This window comes from Salvelinus alpinus, chromosome 1 (assembly GCF_045679555.1).
Source record: "Salvelinus alpinus chromosome 1, SLU_Salpinus.1, whole genome shotgun sequence".
Classification (NCBI taxonomy): Eukaryota; Metazoa; Chordata; class Actinopteri; order Salmoniformes; family Salmonidae; genus Salvelinus; species Salvelinus alpinus.
The window spans coordinates 10,228,435-10,255,464 of record NC_092086.1 but is presented as its reverse complement, the minus strand read 5'-3'; the positions used below and the strand labels follow the sequence as shown (position 1 = coordinate 10,255,464).

The following is a 27,030-nucleotide window of genomic DNA, read 5'->3' as shown; positions in this document are numbered from 1 at the left end:
TGTGTGTGTGTGTGACTCCAGTGTGTGTGTGTGTGTGTGTGTCCAGTGTGTGTGTGTGTCCAGCGTGTGTGTGTCCAGCGTGTGTGTGTGTCCTGTGTGTGTGTGCGTGTGTGTGTGTGTGTGTGTGTGTGTGTGTGTGTGTGTGTGTGTGTGTGTGTGTGTGTGTGTGTGTGTGTTTGTCCAGTGTGTGTGTGTGTGTGTGTGTCCAGTGTGTGTGTGTCCAGCGTGTGTGTGTCCAGCGTGTGAATGTGTCCTGTGTGTGTGTCAGGTTATTATTTCAGGGACACTGAGGAGTCAACATAATGAACCCTAAACCCTGGAAAGAGGGGCTCAGTGAATGTGGAGGTGAATGTGATCAGGTGGGTCAGTGTGTCAGAGGAGGCTCTATAGAAGGACAGAGTGCCGGCTGGCCAGTCCAGATACACTCCTACTCTGTGGGAGCTGGAGGGGCGGACGTCTATGGTAGTGAGATTATTATTGTGACAGGCATAGTAACGGTTGTCAGAGCAGAACAGACTCCAGGACTTGTCATTCCATCCAAGATAACAGTCATCACCCCCTCCTCTCCTGCTGATTCCTTTATATGTCACTCCTATACCAACCTTCGTCCCACTCCACTCTACCTCCCAGTAACAGCGCCCAGTCAGACCCTCTCTACACAGCACCTGTCCCCAGTCCTCAAATCTCTCTGGGTGATCAGGATACGGCTGCTTCTCTCTCCTCCATGTCACCTTTCTGTTCTCCTCAGACAGAGAGAGGAGTCTGTTTACTGTGTTTAGGTCCAGTGTGAGATCACAGACATCTGATGGATGAAACCAGACACAATATTAGAAATCATCATCATTCACATTACAATGTTAACTCACTTTTCACTAATTCATTTAATGTAGATGTTTCTAGGTATCAAAAGGAGAAGTTAAGGTAACTTGAGACTTGTTGAAAGATCATATGTTATACTGTATGGTAATATAAAACACACTTATTCCCATTAATTACACACACACACACTGGACACACACACACATTTCTTATGTAACACGAACACGCCACACACACACACACACACACACACACACACACACACACACACACACACACACACACACACACACACACACACACACACACACACACACACACACACACACACACACACACACACACACATTGTCAAAGCAACTCATTGTAAACGTTGGTGTCCCTGATTTCTGCTTCTGTAGAACTACAGCTGATATTTAATATGACCAAGTAAGTAATGATGATGGTCTTTGACTTTGACTTAACTTGAATTAAGACTTATTCTTAGTCATATTCTTCACAGAAGTCAACACTCACATTTTCTAAGCCCAGGTTTCATTGTGTTCTCTCCACCATGTTCCACACTGTAGCGGTAAGCAGAAGAACAGACAGTCATTGAGGTATAGACCTGAACTCACACACACCCACACACACACCCACACCCACACCCACACACACACACACACACACACACACACACACACACACACACACACACACACACACACACACACACAGTCAGCATATATCTTTGTCCAAGTGGTGGAACATTGACATAAACCCTCTACATACTTGAGTTTCTCCAGTCTGCAGTGTGGATCCTCCAGTCCAGCAGAGAGCAGTCTGACTCCTGAGTCTCCTGGGTGATTGTAGCTCAAGTCCAGCTCTCTCAGGTGTGAGGGGTTTGACCTCAGAGCTGAGACCAGAGAAGCACAGCCTTCCTCTGTGACTAGACAGCCTGACACCCTGCAAAGAGTCAAATCATATTAAAATCACTCTGCTATTCTTTGGTGGTGAAAATAGTGGCAGTATATTTTTTCAATATTTTCAGATACATCAGAGTCCTGAAGCCTGCCATAAATGAATGAATGTATCATTATTAGAATTGACAAATTATCAAAGTATTGCTTGTAGATAGAAACATGTATAGTACAAATATTTGAGTAGACTGACCAGACCAGTTTAAAAAGCAGTATCAGTCAAAAGACAGACAGTGAGGTATCAGATTTAGATTGTATTGAGTATACAGTCCACACCATATCTATAATGACAGTGAGGTATCAGATTTAGATTGTATTGAGTAAACAGTCCACACCATATCTATAATGACAGTGAGGTATCAGATTTAGATTGTATTGAGTAAACAGTGTTCACTCAAAATGACACAACGACTATGTTCCAGTTGAACAACGTTTACTAAACCGTATTACCACAATACATGGTTACCATGACACTCAGGCCAGGTCCATCAACACTGACACTCCCAGGCGTACTAATAACAGAGTGATATCACCGTAGTAACAGAAATATAGGGAGACTTAAAACATGAACTTAACAATCTCCCACTTTTCTTTAAAGACAAATAAAACAACAAAATAATGAAATGTCCCAAGTATTATTCAAGTTCCTCATTACAAATGGGTTGTGTGACTCAGTTTATATTTGTATTAGTCAAGCTGCCACTTTCCATTACTGAGTGTCTTTAGGAGCACAAGACCGGATGCTCCCTTTTTAGTCAGACAGTCAGCAAGCTGTTCCTTTGTGGTCAACCAGGAAAACAGCTTTGAGGTGTGGAATCACAGTTGTAGCAAAGGTCTGTGAGCCACCCCAGATGAAGTCATCAACATGACAGGCAAGTACTCCAGTCAAGCCACTAGAAAACTGCAGGATCCACTTGTGACATGTTTCCACCTGTACTCAGTACTGTTGCCTTGACTTTGCTGTACCAGTAGAGTGATGCACCTGCCAGGCCAGACACACACCTTGTTAGTTTCCACAGTGTTCCTTCCCCCTTAGCTTCAGGCGGAGGTCAGATGTGAATGTCCCTTGATACTCTGTTCCCTGAAAAAATGCAGATTTGATGTCTATGGAATTAAGTTTCCATTGTTTCTGATAGATCACTGTCAGCAGCAATCTGAGTGACTCTGAGGCGCATGTCGGTGAGTCTTTTGGGAGTTGTTTAGCAGCCAGCTCCTCTAAACCTCTATCCACTAGATGAGTCGTTTGGGAGTTGTTTAGCAGCCAGCTCCTCTAAACCTCTAGCCACTAGATGAGTCGTTTGGGAGTTGTTTAGCAGCCAGCTCCTCTAAACCTCTAGCCACTAGGGGAGTCTTTTGGGAGTTGTTTAGCAGCCAGCTCCTCTAAACCTCTAGCCACTAGATGAGTCGTTTGGGAGTTGTTTAGCAGCCAGCTCCTCTAAACCTCTAGCCACTAGGTGAGTCTTTTGGGAGTTGTTTAGCAGCCAGCTCCTCTAAACCTCTAGCCACTAGATGAGTCTTTTGGGAGTTGTTTAGCAGCCAGCTCCTCTAAACCTCTAGCCACTAGGTGAGTCTTTTGGGAGTTTTTTAGCAGCCAGCTCCTCTAAACCTCTAGCCACTAGATGAGTCTTTTGGGAGTTGTTTAGCAGACAGCTCCTCTAAACCTCTAGCCACTAGATGAGTCTTTTGGGAGTTGTTTAGCAGCCAGCTCCTCTAAACCTCTAGCCACTAGATGAGTCTTTGGGAGTTGTTTAGCAGCCAGCTCCTCTAAACCTCTAGCCACTAGATGAGTCTTTGGGAGTTGTTTAGCAGCCAGCTCCTCTAAACCTCTAGCCACTAGGTGAGTCTTTTGGGAGTTTTTTAGCAGCCAGCTCCTCTAAACCTCTAGCCACTAGATGAGTCTTTTGGGAGTTGTTTAGCAGACAGCTCCTCTAAACCTCTAGCCACTAGATGAGTCTTTTGGGAGTTGTTTAGCAGCCAGCTCCTCTAAACCTCTAGCCACTAGATGAGTCTTTGGGAGTTGTTTAGCAGCCAGCTCCTCTAAACCTCTAGCCACTAGATGAGTCTTTTGGGAGTTGTTTAGCAGCCAGCTCCTCTAAACCTCTAGCCACTAGGTGAGTCTTTTGGGAGTTTTTTAGCAGCCAGCTCCTCTAAACCTCTAGCCACTAGATGAGTCTTTTGGGAGTTGTTTAGCAGACAGCGCCTCTAAACCTCTAGCCACTAGATGAGTCTTTTGGGAGTTGTTTAGCAACCAGCTCCTCTAAACCTCTAGCCACTAGATGAGTCTTTTGGGAGTTGTTTAGCAGACAGCTCCTCTAAACCTCTAGCCACTAGATGAGTCTTTTGGGAGTTGTTTAGCAGACAGCTCCTCTAAACCTCAAGCCACTAGATGAGTCGTTTGGGAGTTGTTTAGCAGCCAGCTCCTCTAAACCTCTAGCCACTAGATGAGTCTTTTGGGAGTTGTTTAGGAGCCAGCTCCTCTAAACCTCTAGCCACTAGATGAGTCTTTTGGGAGTTGTTTAGCAGCCAGCTCCTCTAGCCACTAGATGAGTCTTTTGGGAGTTGTTTAGCAGCCAGTTCCTCTAAACCTCTAGCCACTAGGTGAGTCTTTTGGGAGTTGTTTAGCAGCCAGTTCCTCTAAACCTCTAGCCACTAGATGAGTCTTTTGGGAGTTGTTTAGCAGCCAGCTCCTCTAAACCTCTAGCCACTAGATGAGTCTTTTGGGAGTTGTTTAGCAGCCAGCTCCTCTAAACCTCTAGCCACTAGATGAGTCGTTTGGGAGTTGTTTAGCAGCCAGCTCCTCTAAACCTCTAGCCACTAGATGAGTCGTTTGGGAGTTGTTTAGCAGCCAGCTCCTCTAAACCTCTAGCCACTAGGTGAGTCTTTTGGGAGTTGTTTAGCAGCCAGCTCCTCTAAACCTCTAGCCACTAGATGAGTCGTTTGGGAGTTGTTTAGCAGCCAGCTCTTCTAAACCTCTAGCCACTAGGTGAGTCTTTTGGGAGTTGTTTAGCAGCCAGCTCCTCTAAACCTCTAGCCACTAGATGAGTCTTTTGGGAGTTGTTTAGCAGCCAGCTCCTCTAAACCTCTAGCCACTAGGTGAGTCTTTTGGGAGTTTTTTAGCAGCCAGCTCCTCTAAACCTCTAGCCACTAGATGAGTCTTTTGGGAGTTGTTTAGCAGACAGCTCCTCTAAACCTCTAGCCACTAGATGAGTCTTTTGGGAGTTGTTTAGCAGCCAGCTCCTCTAAACCTCTAGCCACTAGATGAGTCTTTGGGAGTTGTTTAGCAGCCAGCTCCTCTAAACCTCTAGCCACTAGATGAGTCTTTGGGAGTTGTTTAGCAGCCAGCTCCTCTAAACCTCTAGCCACTAGGTGAGTCTTTTGGGAGTTTTTTAGCAGCCAGCTCCTCTAAACCTCTAGCCACTAGATGAGTCTTTTGGGAGTTGTTTAGCAGACAGCTCCTCTAAACCTCTAGCCACTAGATGAGTCTTTTGGGAGTTGTTTAGCAGCCAGCTCCTCTAAACCTCTAGCCACTAGATGAGTCTTTGGGAGTTGTTTAGCAGCCAGCTCCTCTAAACCTCTAGCCACTAGATGAGTCTTTTGGGAGTTGTTTAGCAGCCAGCTCCTCTAAACCTCTAGCCACTAGGTGAGTCTTTTGGGAGTTTTTTAGCAGCCAGCTCCTCTAAACCTCTAGCCACTAGATGAGTCTTTTGGGAGTTGTTTAGCAGACAGCGCCTCTAAACCTCTAGCCACTAGATGAGTCTTTTGGGAGTTGTTTAGCAACCAGCTCCTCTAAACCTCTAGCCACTAGATGAGTCTTTTGGGAGTTGTTTAGCAGACAGCTCCTCTAAACCTCTAGCCACAAATGAGTCTTTTGGGAGTTGTTTAGCAGACAGCTCCTCTAAACCTCTAGCCACTAGATGAGTCGTTTGGGAGTTGTTTAGCAGCCAGCTCCTCTAAACCTCTAGCCACTAGATGAGTCTTTTGGGAGTTGTTTAGCAGCCAGCTCCTCTAAACCTCTAGCCACTAGATGAGTCTTTTGGGAGTTGTTTAGCAGCCAGCTCCTCTAGCCACTAGATGAGTCTTTTGGGAGTTGTTTAGCAGCCAGTTCCTCTAAACCTCTAGCCACTAGGTGAGTCTTTTGGGAGTTGTTTAGCAGCCAGTTCCTCTAAACCTCTAGCCACTAGATGAGTCTTTTGGGAGTTGTTTAGCAGCCAGCTCCTCTAAACCTCTAGCCACTAGATGAGTCTTTTGGGAGTTGTTTAGCAGCCAGCTCCTCTAAACCTCTAGCCACTAGATGAGTCGTTTGGGAGTTGTTTAGCAGCCAGCTCCTCTAAACCTCTAGCCACTAGATGAGTCTTTTGGGAGTTGTTTAGCAGCCAGCTCCTCTAAACCTCTAGCCACTAGATGAGTGTTTGGGAGTTGTTTAGCAGCCAGCTCCTCTAAACCTCTAGCCACTAGGTGAGTCTTTTGGGAGTTTTTTAGCAGCCAGCTCCTCTAAACCTCTAGCCACTAGATGAGTCTTTTGGGAGTTGTTTAGCAACCAGCTCCTCTAAACCTCTAACCACTAGATGAGTCGTTTGGGAGTTGTTTAGCAGTCAGCTCCTCTAAACCTCTAGCCACTAGATGAGTCTTTTGGGAGTTGTTTAGCAGCCAGCTCCTCTAAACCTCTAGCCACTAGGTGAGTCTGTTGGGAGTTGTTTAGCAGCCAGCTCCTCTAAACCTCTAGCCACTAGATGAGTCGTTTGGGAGTTGTTTAGCAGCCAGCTCCTCTAAACCTCTAGTCACTAGATGAGTCTTTTAGGAGTTGTTTAGCAGCCAGCTCCTCTAAACCTCTAGCCACTAGATGAGTCGTTTGGGAGTTGTTTAGCAGCCAGCTCCTCTAAACCTCTAGCCACTAGATGAGTCTTTTGGGAGTTGTTTAGCAGACAGCTCCTCTAAACCTCTAGCCACTAGATGAGTCGTTTGGGAGTTGTTTAGCAGCCAGCTCCTCTAAACCTCTAGCCACTAGATGAGTCTTTTGGGAGTTGTTTAGCAGACAGCTCCTCTAAACCTCTAGCCACTAGATGAGTCTTTTGGGAGTTGTTTAGGAGACAGCTCCTCTAAACCTCTAGCCACTAGATGAGTCTTTTGGGAGTTGTTTAGGAGACAGCTCCTCTAAACCTCTAGCCACTAGATGAGTCTTTTGGGAGTTGTTTAGGAGACAGCTCCTCTAAACCTCTAGCCACTAGGTGAGTCTTTTGGGAGTTGTTTAGGAGACAGCTCCTCTAAACCTCTAGCCACTAGATGAGTCTTTTGGGAGTTGTTTAGGAGACAGCTCCTCTAAACCTCTAGCCACTAGGTGAGTCTTTTGGGAGTTGTTTAGGAGACAGCTCCTCTAAACCTCTAGCCACTAGTTGAGTCTTTTGGGAGTTGTTTAGGAGACAGCTCCTCTAAACCTCTAGCCACTAGGTGAGTCTTTTGGGAGTTGTTTAGCAGCCAGCTCCTCTAAACCTCTAGCCACTAGATGAGTCTTTTGGGAGTTGTTTAGCAACCAGCTCCTCTAAACCTCTAACCACTAGATGAGTCGTTTGGGAGTTGTTTAGCAGTCAGCTCCTCTAAACCTCTAGCCACTAGATGAGTCTTTTGGGAGTTGTTTAGCAGCCAGCTCCTCTAAACCTCTAGCCACTAGGTGAGTCTTTTGGGAGTTGTTTAGCAGCCAGCTCCTCTAAACCTCTAGCCACTAGATGAGTCGTTTGGGAGTTGTTTAGCAGCCAGCTCCTCTAAACCTCTAGCCACTAGATGAGTCTTTTGGGAGTTGTTTAGCAGCCAGCTCCTCTAAACCTCTAGTCACTAGATGAGTCGTTTGGGAGTTGTTTAGCAGCCAGCTCCTCTAAACCTCTAGCCACTAGATGAGTCGTTTGGGAGTTGTTTAGCAGCCAGCTCCTCTAAACCTCTAGCCACTAGATGAGTCTTTTGGGAGTTGTTTAGCAGACAGCTCCTCTAAACCTCTAGCCACTAGATGAGTCTTTTGGGAGTTGTTTAGCAGCCAGCTCCTCTAAACCTCTAGCCACTAGATGAGTCGTTTGGGAGTTGTTTAGCAGCCAGCTCCTCTAAACCTCTAGCCACTAGATGAGTCTTTTGGGAGTTGTTTAGGAGACAGCTCCTCTAAACCTCTAGCCACTAGATGAGTCTTTTGGGAGTTGTTTAGGAGACAGCTCCTCTAAACCTCTAGCCACTAGGTGAGTCTTTTGGGAGTTGTTTAGGAGACAGCTCCTCTAAACCTCTAGCCACTAGATGAGTCTTTTGGGAGTTGTTTAGGAGACAGCTCCTCTAAACCTCTAGCCACTAGGTGAGTCTTTTGGGAGTTGTTTAGCAGCCAGCTCCTCTAAACCTCTAGCCACTAGATGTGCTTTTGGGAGTTGTTTAGGAGACAGCTCCTCTAAACCTCTAGCCACTAGATGAGTCTTTTGGGAGTTGTTTAGGAGACAGCTCCTCTAAACCTCTAGCCACTAGGTGAGTCTTTTGGGAGTTGTTTAGCAGCCAGCTCCTCTAAACCTCTAGCCACTAGATGTGCTTTTGGGAGTTGTTTAGCAGCCAGCTCCTCTAAACCTCTAGCCACTAGATGAGTCGTTTGGGAGTTGTTTAGCAGCCAGCTCCTCTAAACCTCTAGCCACTAGGTGAGTCTTTTGGGAGTTGTTTAGCAGCCAGCTCCTCTAAACCTTTGGCACTATTCCAGTTCTTTAAGCGACACACCCACCTTGTTGAGACACATTATTGGCCAATGTCTTTGACTTCCTCAAACACTCAATTCTTCATCCAATTACTGAGCTCATCTAGTTTAGCTGAGTCAAATGAAATATCTGTTGTTTCAAGTACATCATCATTTTGAATGTCATTCTGTTTTTCGTCATTTTCCATTGGTTGAAGTGACAGGTCAGCAGAAAGTACCAGAAAGTGTAGCGTTCAGAGTTGGACCAGTTCTGGTGTTTCGGTAAAAAGGAAAACAACACATATATCCCTGTGTTTCCCTGGTGTATATATCCCTGTGTTTCCCTGGTGTATATATCCCTGTGTTTCCCTGGTGTATATATCCCTGTGTTTCCCTGGTGTATATATCCCTGTGTTTCCCTGGTGTATATATCCCTGTGTTTCCCTGGTGTATATATCCCTGTGTTTCCCTGGTGTATATATCCCTGTGTTTCCCTGGTGTATATATCCCTGTGTTTCCCTGGTGTATATATCCCTGTGTTTCCCTGGTGTATATATCCATGTGTTTCCCTGGTGTATATATCCCTGTGTTTCCCTGGTGTATATATCCCTGTGTTTCCCTGGTGTATATATCCCTGTGTTTCCTGTTTCTCTGTACCAGTTCGTCTTGTATGTTCATCAAGTCAACCAGCGTTTTCCCCTCCTCCCGGTTTTTGTCCCTTGCCTGTTTTCTGGACTCTGTACCCGCCTGCCTGACCATTCTGCCTGTCCTGACCTCTAGCCTGCCTGACCATTCTGCCTGTCCTGACCTCTAGTCTGCCTGACCATTCTGCCTGTCCTGACCTCTAGCCTGCCTGACCATTCTGCCTGTCCTGACCTCTAGCCTGCCTGACCATTCTGCCTGTCCTGACCTCTAGCCTGCCTGACCATTCTGCCTGTCCTGACCTCTAGTCTGCCTGACCATTCTGCCTGTCCTGACCTCTAGCCTGCCTGACCATTCTGCCTGTCCTGGCCTCTACTGACCCTGTCCTGACCTCTAGCCTGCCTGACCATTCTGCCTGTCCTGACCTCTAGCCTGCCTGACCATTCTGCCTGTCCTGACCTCTAGCCTGCCTGACCATTCTGCCTGTCCTGACCTCTAGCCTGCCTGACCATTCTGTCTGTCCTGACCTCTAGCCTGCCTGACCAATCTGCCTGTCCTGACCTTGAGTCTGCCTGCCACACTGTACCTCCTGGACTCTGATCTGGTTATGACCTTTGGCCTGTCCACGACCATTCTCTTGCCTTCCCCTTTTAATATATTAGTAAATATCAAAGACTCTAACCATCTGCCTCCCGTGTCATCTGGGTCTCGCCTTGTGCCTTAAACCACACTGCTATTCTTTGAGGGTATCACCTTTTATTTGAGGGTAGTTTAATACATGTCTGTTTCACCATTTAGAAAAATAAAACATGCTAACCTCTCACCTTTAACCTCAAATAAAAGGTTACATTCTGTACTGTCACCTAATGTGAAACATTGTATCTCAAATCCAAAATGATGGAGGACAGCACCAAATTTAAAACTGTAAGCTTCATTGTCCAAACACATATGGTGTGGACTATGTGTGTCTGGTAAACACATGTGGTGTGGACTATGTGTGTCTGGTAAACACATGTGGTGTGGACTATGTGTGTCTGGTAAACACATGTGTTGTGGACTATGTGTGTCTGGTAAACACATGTGGTGTGGACTATGTGTGTCTGGTAAACACATGTGATGTGGACTATGTGTGTCTGGTAAACACATGTGATGTGGACTATGTGTGTCTGGTAAACACTGCCTGGTGAAAAGTTAGTCATTGAGTGAACAGGTTTTTCTTTTTATATTACTTTATTTACATTTTTTACTAACGATATGTATGTGGATGACTCATCACTAAACACGTCAGCTACTACAGTGACTGAAATGACTGCAACACTCAACAAAGAGCTGCAGTTAGTTTCAGAGTGGGTGGCAAGGAATAAGTTAGCCCTAAATATTTATAAAACTAAAAACATTGTATTTGGGACAAAACACTCACTAAAACTTAAACCTCAACTAAATATTGTAATAAATCATGTGGAAATTGAGTAAGTTGAGGTGACTAAACTGCTTGGAGTAACACTAGATTGTAAACTGTCATGGTCAAAACATATTGATACAACAGTAGCTAAGATGGGGAGAAGTCTGTCCATAATAAAGCACTGCTCTGCCTTCTTAACAACACTATCAACATGGCAGGTCCTACAGGCCCTAGTTTCTACCTTCTAAACAGCATTATCAACAAGGCAGGTCCTACAGGCCCTAGTTTCTACCTTCTAAACAGCATTATCAACAAGGCAGGTCCTACAGGCCCTAGTTTCTACCTTCTTAACAACACTATCAACAAGGCAGGTCCTACAGGCCCTAGTTTCTACCTTCTTAACAACACTATCAACAAGGCAGGTCCTACAGGCCCTAGTTTCTACCTTCTTAACAACACTATCAACAAGGCAGGTCCTACAGGCCCTAGTTTCTACCTTCTTAACAACACTATCAACAAGGCAGGTCCTACAGGCCCTAGTTTCTACCTTCTTAACAACACTATCAACAAGGCAGGTCCTACAGGCCCTAGTCTCTACCTTCTTAACAACACTATCAACAAGGCAGGTCCTACAGGCCCTAGTTTCTACCTTCTTAACAACACTATCAACAAGGCAGGTCCTACAGGCCCTTGTCTCTACCTTCTTAACAACACTATCAACAAGGCAGGTCCTACAGGCCCTAGTTTCTACCTTCTTAACAACACTATTAACAAGGCAGGTCCTACAGGCCCTAGTTTCTACCTTCTTAACAACACTATCAACAAGGCAGGTCCTACAGGCCCTAGTTTCTACCTTCTTAACAACACTATCAACAAGGCAGGTCTTACAGGCCCTAGTTTCTACCTTCTTAACAACACTATCAACAAGGCAGGTTTTACAGGCCCTAGTCTCTACCTTCTTAACAACACTATCAACAAGGCAGGTCTTACAGGCCCTAGTTTCTACCTTCTTAACAACACTATTAACACGGCAGGTCCTACAGGCCCTAGTTTTATCGCATGTTGACTACTGTTCAGTTGTGTGGTCAGGTGCCACAAAAAAGGATTTAGGAAAGTTGCAATTGGCTCAGAACAGGGCAGCACGGATGGCCCCTGGATGTATACAGAGAGCTAACATTAATAATATGCATGTCAATCTCTCCTGGCTGAAAGAGGAGGAGAGATTGACTTCATCACTGCCAGTATTTGTAAAATGTGCTGACATTCTGAATGTACCGAGCTGTCTTTTTAAACAACTAGCTCACAGCTCAGACACCCATGTATACCCCACAAGACATGCCACCAGAGGTCTCTTCACAGTCCCCAAGTCCAGAACAGACGATGGGAGGCACACAGTACTACATAGAGCCATGACTACATGGAACTCTATTCAACATCAAGTAACTGACGCCAGTATTAAAATTAGATTTAAAAAACAGATTAAAAAACACCTTATGGAACAGCGGGGCCTGTGAAGAGATACATACTCACGATAAACATGGATTTAGTACTGTAGATATGTGGTAGGGGCCTGAGGGAACACAGTGTGTTGTGAAGTCTGTGAATGTATTGTAATGTTGTAAAATTGTATAAACTGGCTTAATTTTGCTGGACCCCAGGAAGAGTAGCTGCTGCTTTGGCAGGAACTAATGGGGATCCATAATAAATACAATACAAAATACTTGTTGACCAACTACAGGAATACTGACCTCAGAGTCTCCAGTTTACAGTGGGGATTCCCCAGTCCAGCAGAGAGCAGCTTCACTCCTGAATCCTTCAGGTCATTGTTACTCAGGTCCAGCTCTCTCAGGTGTGAGGGGTTTGAACTGAGAACTGAGGCCAACACTTTACAGGATGTGTCTGTGAGTTTACAGCCAGTGAGTCTGCCAACACAGAAGAAATACAATGACAGACAGATTGTATTAAAATGTTACGCTTAGCTTTCCCTGCTTACACTGTAACCTGTGCACAAATAATGTGTTGGGTTTGACCTCAGAGCTGAGACCAGAGAAGCACAGCCTTCCTCTGTGACTAGACAGCCTGACAGCCTGCAAAGAGTCAAATCATATTAAAATCACACTGCTATTCTTTGGTGGTGAAAATAGTGGCAGTATATTTTTTCAACATATTCAGATACATCAGTGTCCTGAAACCTGCCATATATATTAATAAACGGATGTTTCATTATTAGAAATGACAAATTATCAAAGTATTGCCTGCAGATAGAAACATGATTAGTACAAATATTTGAGTAGAATGACCAGACCAGTTTAAAAAGCAGTATCAGTCAAAAGACAGACAGTGAGGTATCAGATTTAGATTGTATTGAGTATACAGTCCACACCATATCTATTTTGACAGTGAAGCTAACATTTTAAATGTGGCTCTATACTCCAACATTTTGGATTTCAGATCAAATGTTTCATATGAGGTGACAGTATATAATGTCACCTTTTATTTGAGGGTATTTTAATACATATCTGTTTCACCATTTAGAAAATGTAAAGCACTTTATGTATCTAGTCCCCCTATTTGAAGAAGTCATAAGTATTCTGACCAATTCACTCATAGTGTATTAAAGTAGTCAAAAGAATAGTATTTGGTCTGATATTCCTTTAACGCAATGACTACATCAAGCCTGTGACTCAAACTAGTTGATTGTATTTGCAGTTTGTTTTGGTTGTGTTTTGGTTTATGTTTTTCCCAATATTAAAATGGTGGATGATGACTGGAGTAATTTTCTTTCTAAGTGAATAGATAACAGGTTTCTAAACACTACTAAATTAATCCTGATGATGCCATGATTTAAAAAAATCATGAATGAATCATGAATAATAATGAGTGAGAAAGTTACAGAGGCTACAACAAAACATACTAACCTCTCACCATTACCAATAACAGAGACCACAACAAAACATACTAACCTCTCACCATTACCAATAACAGAGGCTACAACAAAACATACTAACCTCTCACCATTACCAATAACAGAGGATACAACAAAACATACTAACCTCTCACCATTACCAATAACAGAGGCTACAACAAAACATGCTAACCTCTCACCATTACCAATAACAGAGGCTACAACAAAACATGCTAACCTCTCACCATTACCAATAACAGAGGCTACAACAAAACATGCTAACCTCTCACCATTACCAATAACAGAGGCTACAACAAAACATGCTAACCTCTCACCATTACCAATAACAGAGACTACAACAAAACATACTAACCTCTCACCATTACCAATAACAGAGGCTACAACAAAACATGCTAACCTCTCAACATTACCAATAACATAGGCTACAACAAAACATACTAACCTCTCACCATTACCAATAACAGAGGCTACAACAAAACATGCTAACCTCTCACCATGACCAATAACAGAGGCTACAACAAAACATACTAACCTCTCACCATTACCAATAACAGAGGCTACAACAAAACATGCTAACCTCTCACCATTACCAATAACAGAGGCTACAACAAAACATACTAACCTCTCACCATGACCAATAACAGAGGCTACAACAAAACATGCTAACCTCTCACCATGACCAATAACAGAGGCTACAACAAAACATACTAACCTCTCACCATTACCAATAACAGAGGCTACAACAAAACATGCTAACCTCTCACCATTACCAATAACAGAGGCTACAACAAAACATGCTAACCTCTCACCATTACCAATAACAGAGGCTACAACAAAATATGCTAACCTCTCACCATTACCAATAACAGAGGCTACAACAAAACATGCTAACCTCCCACCATTACCAATAACAGAGGCTACAACAAAACATGCTAACCTCTCACCATTACCAATAACAGAGACTACAACAAAACATGCTAACCTCTCACCATAACCAATAACAGAGGCTACAACAAAACATGCTAACCTCTCACCATTACCAATAACAGAGGCTACAACAAAACATGCTAACCTCTCACCATTACCAATAACAGAGGCTACAACAAAACATGCTAACCTCTCACCATTACCAATAACAGAGACTACAACAAAACATACTAACCTCTCACCATTACCAATAACAGAGGCTACAACAAAACATGCTAACCTCTCACCATTACCAATAACAGAGGCTACAACAAAACATACTAACCTCTCACCATTACCAATAACAGAGGCTACAACAAAACATGCTAACCTCTCACCATGACCAATAACAGAGGCTACAACAAAACATACTAACCTCTCACCATTACCAATAACAGAGGCTACAACAAAACATGCTAACCTCTCACCATTACCAATAACAGAGACTACAACAAAACATGCTAACCTCTCACCATAACCAATAACAGAGGCTACAACAAAACATGCTAACCTCTCACCATTACCAATAACAGAGGCTACAACAAAACATGCTAACCTCTCACCATTACCAATAACAGAGGCTACAACAAAACATGCTAACCTCTCACCATTACCAATAACAGAGACTACAACAAAACATACTAACCTCTCACCATTACCAATAACAGAGGCTACAACAAAACATGCTAACCTCTCACCATTACCAATAACAGAGGCTACAACAAAACATACTAACCTCTCACCATTACCAATAACAGAGGCTACAACAAAACATGCTAACCTCTCACCATTACCAATAACAGAGGCTACAACAAAACATACTAACCTCTCACCATTACCAATAACAGAGGCTACAACAAAACATGCTAACCTCTCACCATTACCAATAACAGAGGCTACAACAAAACATGCTAACCTCTCACCATTACCAATAACAGAGACTACAACAAAACATACTAACCTCTCACCCATACCAATAACAGAGGCTACAACAAAACATGCTAACCTCTCACCATTACCAATAACAGAGGCTACAACAAAACATACTAACCTCTCACCATTACCAATAACAGAGGCTACAACAAAACATGCTAACCTCTCACCATGACCAATAACAGAGGCTACAACAAAACATACTAACCTCTCACCATTACCAATAACAGAGGCTACAACAAAACATGCTAACCTCTCACCATTACCAATAACAGAGACTACAACAAAACATGCTAACCTCTCACCATAACCAATAACAGAGGCTACAACAAAACATGCTAACCTCTCAACATTACCAATAACATAGGCTACAACAAAACATACTAACCTCTCACCATTACCAATAACAGAGGCTACAACAAAACATGCTAACCTCTCACCATGACCAATAACAGAGACTACAACAAAACATGCTAACCTCTCACCATAACCAATAACAGAGGCTACAACAAAACATGCTAACCTCTCACCATTACCAATAACAGAGGCTACAACAAAACATGCTAACCTCTCACCATTACCAATAACAGAGGCTACAACAAAACATGCTAACCTCTCACCATTACCAATAACAGAGGCTACAACAAAACATGCTAACCTCTCACCATGACCAATAACAGAGGCTACAACAAAACATACTAACCTCTCACCATTACCAATAACAGAGGCTACAACAAAACATGCTAACCTCTCACCATTACCAATAACAGAGACTACAACAAAACATGCTAACCTCTCACCATTACCAATAACAGAGACTACAACAAAACATACTAACCTCTCACCATACCAATAACAGAGGCTACAACAAAACATGCTAACCTCTCACCATTACCAATAACAGAGGCTACAACAAAACATACTAACCTCTCACCATTACCAATAACAGAGGCTACAACAAAACATGCTAACCTCTCACCATTACCAATAACAGAGGCTACAACAAAACATACTAACCTCTCACCATTACCAATAACAGAGGCTACAACAAAACATGCTAACCTCTCACCATTACCAATAACAGAGACTACAACAAAACATGCTAACCTCTCACCATAACCAATAACAGAGGCTACAACAAAACATGCTAACCTCTCACCATTACCAATAACAGAGGCTACAACAAAACATGCTAACCTCTCACCATTACCAATAACAGAGGCTACAACAAAACATGCTAACCTCTCACCATTACCAATAACAGAGACTACAACAAAACATACTAACCTCTCACCATTACCAATAACAGAGGCTACAACAAAACATGCTAACCTCTCACCATTACCAATAACAGAGGCTACAACAAAACATACTAACCTCTCACCATTACCAATAACAGAGGCTACAACAAAACATGCTAACCTCTCACCATGACCAATAACAGAGGCTACAACAAAACATACTAACCTCTCACCATTACCAATAACAGAGGCTACAACAAAACATGCTAACCTCTCACCATTACCAATAACAGAGGCTACAACAAAACATGCTAACCTCTCACCATTACCAATAACAGAGACTACAACAAAACATACTAACCTCTCACCATTACCAATAACAGAGGCTACAACAAAACATGCTAACCTCTCACCATTACCAATAACAGAGGATACAACAAAACATACTAACCTCTCACCATTATCAATAACAGAGGATACAACAAAACATACTAACCTCTCACCATTACCAATAACAGAGGCTACAACAAAACATGCTAACCTCTCACCATTACCAATAACAGAGGCTACAACAAAACATGCTAACCTCTCACCATTACCAATAACAGAGACTACAACAAAACATGCTAACCTCTCACCATAACCAATAACAGAGGCTACAACAAAACATGCTAACCTCTCACCATTACCAATAACAGAGGCTACAACAAAACATACTAACCTCTCACCATTACCAATAACAGAGGCTACAACAAAACATGCTAACCTCTCACCATGACCAATAACAGAGGCTACAACAAAACATGCTAACCTCTCACCATGACCAATAACAGAGGCTACAACAAAACATGCTAACCTCTCACCATTACCAATAACAGAGGCTACAACAAAACATGCTAACCTCTCACCATTACCAATAACAGAGGCTACAACAAAACATGCTAACCTCTCACCATTACCAATAACAGAGGCTATAACAAAACATGCTAACCTCTCACCATTACCAATAACAGAGGCTACAACAAAACATACTAACCTCTCACCATTACCAATAACAGAGGCTACAACAAAACATGCTAACCTCTCACCATTACCAATAACAGAGGCTACAACAAAACATACTAACCTCTCACCATTACCAATAACAGAGGCTACAACAAAACATGCTAACCTCTCACCATTACCAATAACAGAGGCTACAACAAAACATGCTAACCTCTCACCATTACCAATAACAGAGGATACAACAAAACATGCTAACCTCTCACCATTACCAATAACAGAGGCTACAACAAAACATGCTAACCTCCCACCATTACCAATAACAGAGGCTACAACAAAACATGCTAACCTCTCACCATTACCAATAACAGACTACAACAAAACATGCTAACCTCTCACCATTACCAATAACAGAGGCTACAACAAAACATGCTAACCTCTCACCATTACCAATAACAGAGGCTACAACAAAACATGCTAACCTCTCACCATTACCAATAACAGAGACTACAACAAAACATACTAACCTCTCACCATTACCAATAACAGAGGCTACAACAAAACATGCTAACCTCTCACCATTACCAATAACAGAGGCTACAACAAAACATACTAACCTCTCACCATGACCAATAACAGAGGCTACAACAAAACATACTAACCTCTCACCATTACCAATAACAGAGGCTACAACAAAACATGCTAACCTCTCACCATTACCAATAACAGAGGCTACAAAAAAACATGCTAACCTCTCACCATTACCAATAACAGAGGCTACAACAAAACATGCTAACCTCTCACCATTACCAATAACAGAGGCTACAACAAAACATGCTAACCTCTCACCATTACCAATAACAGAGGCTACAACAAAACATGCTAACCTCTCACCATTACCAATAACAGAGGCTACAACAAAACATGCTAACCTCCCACCATTACCAATAACAGAGGCTACAACAAAACATGCTAACCTCTCACCATTACCAATAACAGAGACTACAACAAAACATGCTAACCTCTCACCATTACCAATAACAGAGGCTACAACAAAACATGCTAACCTCTCACCATTACCAATAACAGAGGCTACAACAAAACATGCTAACCTCTCACCATTACCAATAACAGAGGCTACAACAAAACATGCTAACCTCTCACCATTACCAATAACAGAGGCTACAACAAAACATACTAACCTCTCACCATTACCAATAACAGAGGCTACAACAAAACATGCTAACCTCTCACCATTACCAATAACAGAGGCTACAACAAAACATACTAACCTCTCACCATTACCAATAACAGAGGCTACAACAAAACATGCTAACCTCTCACCATTACCAATAACAGAGACTACAACAAAACATGCTAACCTCTCACCATAACCAATAACAGAGGCTACAACAAAACATGCTAACCTCTCAACATTACCAATAACATAGGCTACAACAAAACATACTAACCTCTCACCATTACCAATAACAGAGGCTACAACAAAACATGCTAACCTCTCACCATGACCAATAACAGAGGCTACAACAAAACATGCTAACCTCTCACCATAACCAATAACAGAGGCTACAACAAAACATGCTAACCTCTCAACATTACCAATAACATAGGCTACAACAAAACATACTAACCTCTCACCATTACCAATAACAGAGGCTACAACAAAACATGCTAACCTCTCACCATGACCAATAACAGAGGCTACAACAAAACATGCTAACCTCTCACCATGACCAATAACAGAGGCTACAACAAAACATGCTAACCTCTCACCATGACCAATAACAGAGGCTACAACAAAACATGCTAACCTCTCACCATGACCAATAACAGAGGCTACAACAAAACATACTAACCTCTCACCATTACCAATAACAGAGGCTACAACAAAACATGCTAACCTCTCACCATTACCAATAACAGAGGCTACAACAAAACATGCTAACCTCTCACCATTACCAATAACAGAGGATACAACAAAACATGCTAACCTCTCACCATTACCAATAACAGAGGCTACAACAAAACATGCTAACCTCCCACCATTACCAATAACAGAGGCTACAACAAAACATGCTAACCTCTCACCATTACCAATAACAGAGACTACAACAAAACATGCTAACCTCTCACCATAACCAATAACAGAGGCTACAACAAAACATGCTAACCTCTCACCATTACCAATAACAGAGGCTACAACAAAACATGCTAACCTCTCACCATTACCAATAACAGAGACTACAACAAAACATACTAACCTCTCACCATTACCAATAACAGAGGCTACAACAAAACATGCTAACCTCTCACCATTACCAATAACAGAGGCTACAACAAAACATACTAACCTCTCACCATGACCAATAACAGAGGCTACAACAAAACATACTAACCTCTCACCATTACCAATAACAGAGGCTACAACAAAACATGCTAACCTCTCACCATTACCAATAACAGAGGCTACAACAAAACATGCTAACCTCTCACCATTAGCAATAACAGAGGCTACAACAAAACATGCTAACCTCTCACCATTACCAATAACAGAGGCTACAACAAAACATGCTAACCTCTCACCATGACCAATAACAGAGGCTACAACAAAACATACTAACCTCTCACCATTACCAATAACAGAGGCTACAACAAAACATGCTAACCTCTCACCATTACCAATAACAGAGGATACAACAAAACATGCTAACCTCTCACCATTACCAATAACAGAGGCTACAACAAAACATGCTAACCTCTCACCATTACCAATAACAGAGACTACAACAAAACATGCTAACCTCTCACCATTACCAATAACAGAGGCTACAACAAAACATGCTAACCTCTCACCATTACCAATAACAGACTACAACAAAACATGCTAACCTCTCACCATTACCAATAACAGAGGCTACAACAAAACATACTAACCTCTCAAAATTACCAATAACAGAGGCTACAACAAAACATACTAACCTCTCACCATTACCAATAACAGAGGCTACAACAAAACATACTAACCTCTCACCATTACCAATAACAGAGGCTACAACAAAACATACTAACCTCTCACCATTACCAATAACAGAGGCTACAACAAAACATGCTAACCTCTCACCATTACCAATAACAGAGGCTACAACAAAACATGCTAACCTCTCACCATTACCAATAACAGAGGCTACAACAAAACATACTAACCTCTCACCATTACCAATAACAGAGGCTACAACAAAACAAGCTAACCTCTCACCATTACCAATGACAAAGACTACAACAAAACATGCTAACCTCTCACCATTACCAATAACAGAGGATACAACAAAACATGCTAACCTCCCACCATTACCAATAACAGAGGCTACAACAAAACATGCTAACCTCTCACCATTACCAATAACAGAGACTACAACAAAACATGCTAACCTCTCACCATTACCAATAACAGAGGCTACAACAAAACATGCTAACCTCTCACCATTACCAATAACAGAGGCTACAACAAAACATGCTAACCTCTCACCATTACCAATAACAGAGGCTACAACAAAACATGCTAACCTCTCACCATTACCAATAACAGAGGATACAACAAAACATGCTAACCTCCCACCATTACCAATAACAGAGGCTACAACAAAACATGCTAACCTCTCACCATTACCAATAACAGAGACTACAACAAAATATGCTAACCTCTCACCATAACCAATAACAGAGACTACAACAAAACATGCTAACCTCTCACCATAACCAATAACAGAGGCTACAACAAAACATGCTAACCTCTCACCATTACCAATAACAGACTACAACAAAACATGCTAACCTCTCACCATTACCAATAACAGACTACAACAAAACATACTAACCTCTCACCATTACCAATAACAGAGGCTACAACAAAACATGCTAACCTCTCACCATTACCAATAACAGAGGCTACAACAAAACATGCTAACCTCTCACCATTACCAATAACAGAGGATACAACAAAACATGCTAACCTCCCACCATTACCAATAACAGAGGCTACAACAAAACATGCTAACCTCTCACCATTACCAATAACAGAGACTACAACAAAACATGCTAACCTCTCACCATAACCAATAACAGAGGCTACAACAAAACATGCTAACCTCTCACCATTACCAATAACAGACTACAACAAAACATGCTAACCTCTCACCATTACCAATAACAGAGGCTACAACAAAACATACTAACCTCTCAAAATTACCAATAACAGAGGCTACAACAAAACATACTAACCTCTCACCATTACCAATAACAGAGGCTACAACAAAACATACTAACCTCTCACCATTACCAATAACAGAGGCTACAACAAAACATGCTAACCTCTCACCATTACCAATAACAGAGGATACAACAAAACATGCTAACCTCCCACCATTACCAATAACAGAGGCTACAACAAAACATGCTAACCTCTCACCATTACCAATAACAGAGACTACAACAAAACATGCTAACCTCTCACCATTACCAATAACAGAGGCTACAACAAAACATGCTAACCTCTCACCATTACCAATAACAGAGGCTACAACAAAACATGCTAACCTCTCACCATTACCAATAACAGAGGATACAACAAAACATGCTAACCTCCCACCATTACCAATAACAGAGGCTACAACAAAACATGCTAACCTCTCACCATTACCAATAACAGAGACTACAACAAAACATGCTAACCTCTCACCATAACCAATAACAGAGACTACAACAAAACATGCTAACCTCTCACCATAACCAATAACAGAGGCTACAACAAAACATGCTAACCTCTCACCATTACCAATAACAGACTACAACAAAACATGCTAACCTCTCACCATTACCAATAACAGACTACAACAAAACATACTAACCTCTCACCATTACCAATAACAGAGGCTACAACAAAACATGCTAACCTCTCACCATTACCAATAACAGAGGCTAAAACAAAAAAGCTGTTGCGCAGCAACTCACTGCCTTTCTGAAGACAAATAATGTATACGAAATGCTTCAGTCTGGTTTTAGACCCCATCATAGCACTGAGACTGCACTTGTGAAGGTGGTAAATGACCTTTTAATGGCGTCAGACCGAGGCTCTGCATCTGTCCTCGTGCTACTAGACCTTAGTGCTGCCTTTGACACCATCGATCACCACATTCTTTTGGAGAGACTGGAAACCCAAATTGGTCTACACGGACAAGTTCTGGCCTGGTTTAGATCTTACCTGTCGGAAAGATATCAGTTTGTCTCTGTGAATGGTCTGTCCTCTGACAAATCAACTGTACATTTCGGTGTTCCTCAAGGTTCCGTTTTAGGACCACTATTGTTTTCACTATATATTTTACCTCTTGGGGATGTTATTCGAAAACATAATGTTAACTTTCACTGCTATGCGGATGACACACAGCTGTACATTTCAATGAAACATGGTGAAGCCCCAAAATTGCCCTCGCTAGAAGCCTGTGTTTCAGACATAAGGAAGTGGATGGCTGAAAACTTTCTACTTTTAAACTCGGACAAAACAGAGATGCTTGTTCTAGGTCCCAAGAAACAAAGAGATCTTCTGTTAAATCTGACAATTCATCTTGATGGTTGTAAAGTCGTCTCAAATAAAACTGTGAAGGACCTCGGCGTTACTCTTGACCCTGATCTCTCTTTTGACGAACATATCAAGACTGTTTCAAGGACAGCTTTTTTCCATCTACGTAACATTGCTAAAATCAGAAATTTTCTGTCCAAAAATGATGCAGAAAAATTAATCCATGCATTTGTTACTTCTAGGTTAGACTACTGCAATGCTCTACTTTCCGGCTACCCGGATAAAGCACTGAATAAACTTCAGTTAGTGCTAAATACGGCTGCTAGAATCCTGACTAGAACCAAGAAATTTGATCATATTACTCCAGTGCTAGCTTCCCTACACTGGCTTCCTGTTAAGGCAAGGGCTGATTTCAAAGTTTTACTGTTAACCTATAAAGCGTTACATGGGCTTGCTCCTACCTATCTTTCCGAGTTGGTCCTGCCGTACATACCAATACGTACGCTACGGTCACAAGACGCAGGCCTCCTAATTGTCCCTAGAATTTCTAAGCAAACAGCGGGAGGCAGGGCTTTCTCCTATAGATCTCCATTTTTATGGAACAGTCTGCCTACCCATGTGAGAGACGCAGACTCGGTCTCAACCTTTAAGTCTTTACTGAAGACTTATCTCTTCAGTAGGTCATATGATTGAGTGTAGCCTGGCCCAGGAGTGTGAAGGTGAACGGAAAGGCTCTGGAGCAACGAACCGCCCTTGCTGTCTCTGCCAGGCCGGTTCCCCTCTCTCCACTGGGATTCTCTGCCTCTAACCCTGTTACAGGGGCTGAGTCACTGGCTTGCTGGTGCTCTTTCATGCCGTCCCTAGGAGGGGTGCGTCACTTGAGTGGGTTGAGTTACTGACGTGATCTTCCTGTCTGGGTTGGCGCCCCCCCTTGGTTTGTGCTGTGGTGGAGACCTTTGTGGGCTATACTCGGCCTTGTCTCAGGATTGTAAGTTGGTGGTTGAGGATTACCCTCTAGTGGTGCGGGGGCTGTGCTTTGGCAAAGTGGGTGGGGTTATATCCTTCCTATTTGGCCCTGTCCGGGGATTTCTTCGGATGGGGCCACAGTGTCTCCTGACCGCTCCTGTCTCAGCCTCCAGTATTTATGCTGCAGTAGTTTGTGTCGGGGGGCTAGGGTCAGTTGGTTACCTGGAGTACTTCTCCTGTCTTATCCAGTGTCCTGTGTGAATTTTAAGTATGCTCTCTCTAATTCTCTCGTTCTCTCTTTCTCTCTGAGAACCTGAGCCCTAGGACCATACGTCAGGACTACCGGGCATGATGACACCTTGCTGTCCCCAGTCCGCCTGGCCTTGCTGCTATTCCAGTTTCAACTGTTCTGCCTGTGGTTACGGAACCCCTACCTGTCCCAGACCTGCTGTTTTCAACTCTTAATGATCGGCTATGAAAAGCCAACTGAGATTTATTCCTGATTATTATTTGACCATGCTTGTCATTTATGAACATTTTGAAAATCTTGGCTCTCTCTAATTTTCTCCTTCTCTCTTTCTTTCTCTCGGAGGACCTGAGCCCTAGGACCATACGTCGGGACTACCGGCCGTGGTGACTCCTTGCTGTCCCCAGTCCGCCTGGCCTTGCTGCTATTCCAGTTTCAACTGTTCTGCCTGCGGTTATGGAACCCCTACCTGTCCCAGACCTGCTGTTTTCAACTCTTAATGATCGGCTATGAAAAGCCAACTGAGATTTATTCCTGATTATTATTTGACCATGCTTGTCATTTATGGAAATTTTGAAAATCTTGGCTCTCTCTAATTTTCTCCTTCTCTCTTTCTTTCTCTCGGAGGACCTGGGCCCTAGGACCATGCGTCGGGACTGCCGCCCGTGGTGACTCCTTGCTGTCCCCAGTCCGCCTGGCCTTGCTGCTATTCCAGTTTCAGCTGTTCTGCCTGCGGTTATGGAACCGCCACCTGTCCCAGACCTGTTGTTTTTCAACTCTTGATGATCGGCTATGAAAAGCCAACTGAAAATTATTCATGATTATTATTTGACCATGCTTGTCACTTATGAACATTTTTGAACATCTTGGCATAGTTCTGTTATAATCTCCACCCGGCACAGCCAGAAGAGGACTGGCCACCCCTCATAGCCTGGTTCCTCTCTAGGTTTCTTCCTAGGTTTTGGCCTTTCTAGGGAGTTTTTCCTAGCCACCGTGCTTCTACACCTGCATTACTAGCTGTTTGGGGTTTTAGGCTGGGTGTCTGTACAGCACTTCGAGATATCAGCTGATGTACGAAGGGCTATATAAAATAAAATTGATTGATTGATTGATGCTAACCTCTCACCATTACCAATAACAGAGGATACAACAAAACATGCTAACCTCCCACCATTACCAATAACAGAGGCTACAACAAAACATGATAACCTCTCACCATTACCAATAACAGAGACTACAACAAAACATGCTAACCTCTCACCATAACCAATAACAGAGGCTACAACAAAACATGCTAACCTCTCACCATTACCAATAACAGACTACAAAAAAACATGCTAACCTCTCACCATTACCAATAACAGAGGCTACAACAAAACATACCAACCTCTCAAAATTACCAATAACAGAGGCTACAACAAAACATACTAACCTCTCACCATTACCAATAACAGAGGCTACAACAAAACATACTAACCTCTCACCATTACCAATAACAGAGGCTACAACAAAACATGCTAACCTCTCACCATTACCAATAACAGAGGCTACAACAAAACATGCTAACCTCTCACCATTACCAATAACAGAGACTACAACAAAACATACTAACCTCTCACCATTACCAATAACAGAGGCTACAACAAAACATGCTAACCTCTCACCATTACCAATAACAGAGGCTACAACAAAACATACTAACCTCTCACCATTACCAATAACAGAGGCTACAACAAAACATGCTAACCTCTCACCATGACCAATAACAGAGGCTACAACAAAACATACTAACCTCTCACCATTACCAATAACAGAGGCTACAACAAAACATGCTAACCTCTCACCATTACCAATAACAGAGGCTACAACAAAACATGCTAACCTCTCACCATTACCAATAACAGAGGCTACAACAAAACATGCTAACCTCTCACCATTACCAATAACAGAGGCTACAACAAAACATGCTAACCTCTCACCATTACCAATAACAGAGGCTACAACAAAACATACTAACCTCTCACCATTACCAATAACAGAGACTACAACAAAACATGCTAACCTCTCACCATAACCAATAACAGAGGCTACAACAAAACATGCTAACCTCTCACCATTACCAATAACAGAGGCTACAACAAAACATACTAACCTCTCACCATTACCAATAACAGAGGCTACAACAAAACATACTAACCTCTCACCATTACCAATAACAGAGGCTACAACAAAACATACTAACCTCTCACCATTACCAATAACAGAGGCTACAACAAAACATACTAACCTCTCACCATTACCAATAACAGAGGCTACAACAAAACATGCTAACCTCTCACCATGACCAATAACAGAGGCTACAACAAAACATACTAACCTCTCACCATTACCAATAACAGAGGCTACAACAAAACATGCTAACCTCTCACCATTACCAATAACAGAGGCTACAACAAAACATGCTAACCTCTCACCATTACCAATAACAGAGACTACAACAAAACATACTAACCTCTCACCATTACCAATAACAGAGGCTACAACAAAACATGCTAACCTCTCACCATTACCAATAACAGAGGATACAACAAAACATGCTAACCTCCCACCATTACCAATAACAGAGGCTACAACAAAACATGCTAACCT

At 42.6% G+C, this 27,030-nt stretch overlaps 1 protein-coding gene across 1 annotated transcript in view; it reads right to left on the bottom strand.

Annotated features, from left to right (window-relative positions):
• Positions 1–258: 258 nt before the first annotated feature.
• LOC139530907 (NACHT, LRR and PYD domains-containing protein 12-like) overlaps positions 259–27,030 on the bottom strand; it is a 134,512-nt gene continuing 107,740 nt past the window's right edge. Inside the window, exons 10-13 of the mRNA XM_071327806.1 lie at positions 12,256–12,429; positions 1,591–1,764; positions 1,336–1,382; positions 259–802 (exon numbers count right to left, since the gene is read on the bottom strand). Coding sequence (XP_071183907.1) covers positions 273–802; positions 1,336–1,382; positions 1,591–1,764; positions 12,256–12,429 — 925 coding nt within the window. The 3' untranslated portion in view covers positions 259–272. The remainder of the gene's footprint in view (positions 803–1,335; positions 1,383–1,590; positions 1,765–12,255; positions 12,430–27,030) is intronic.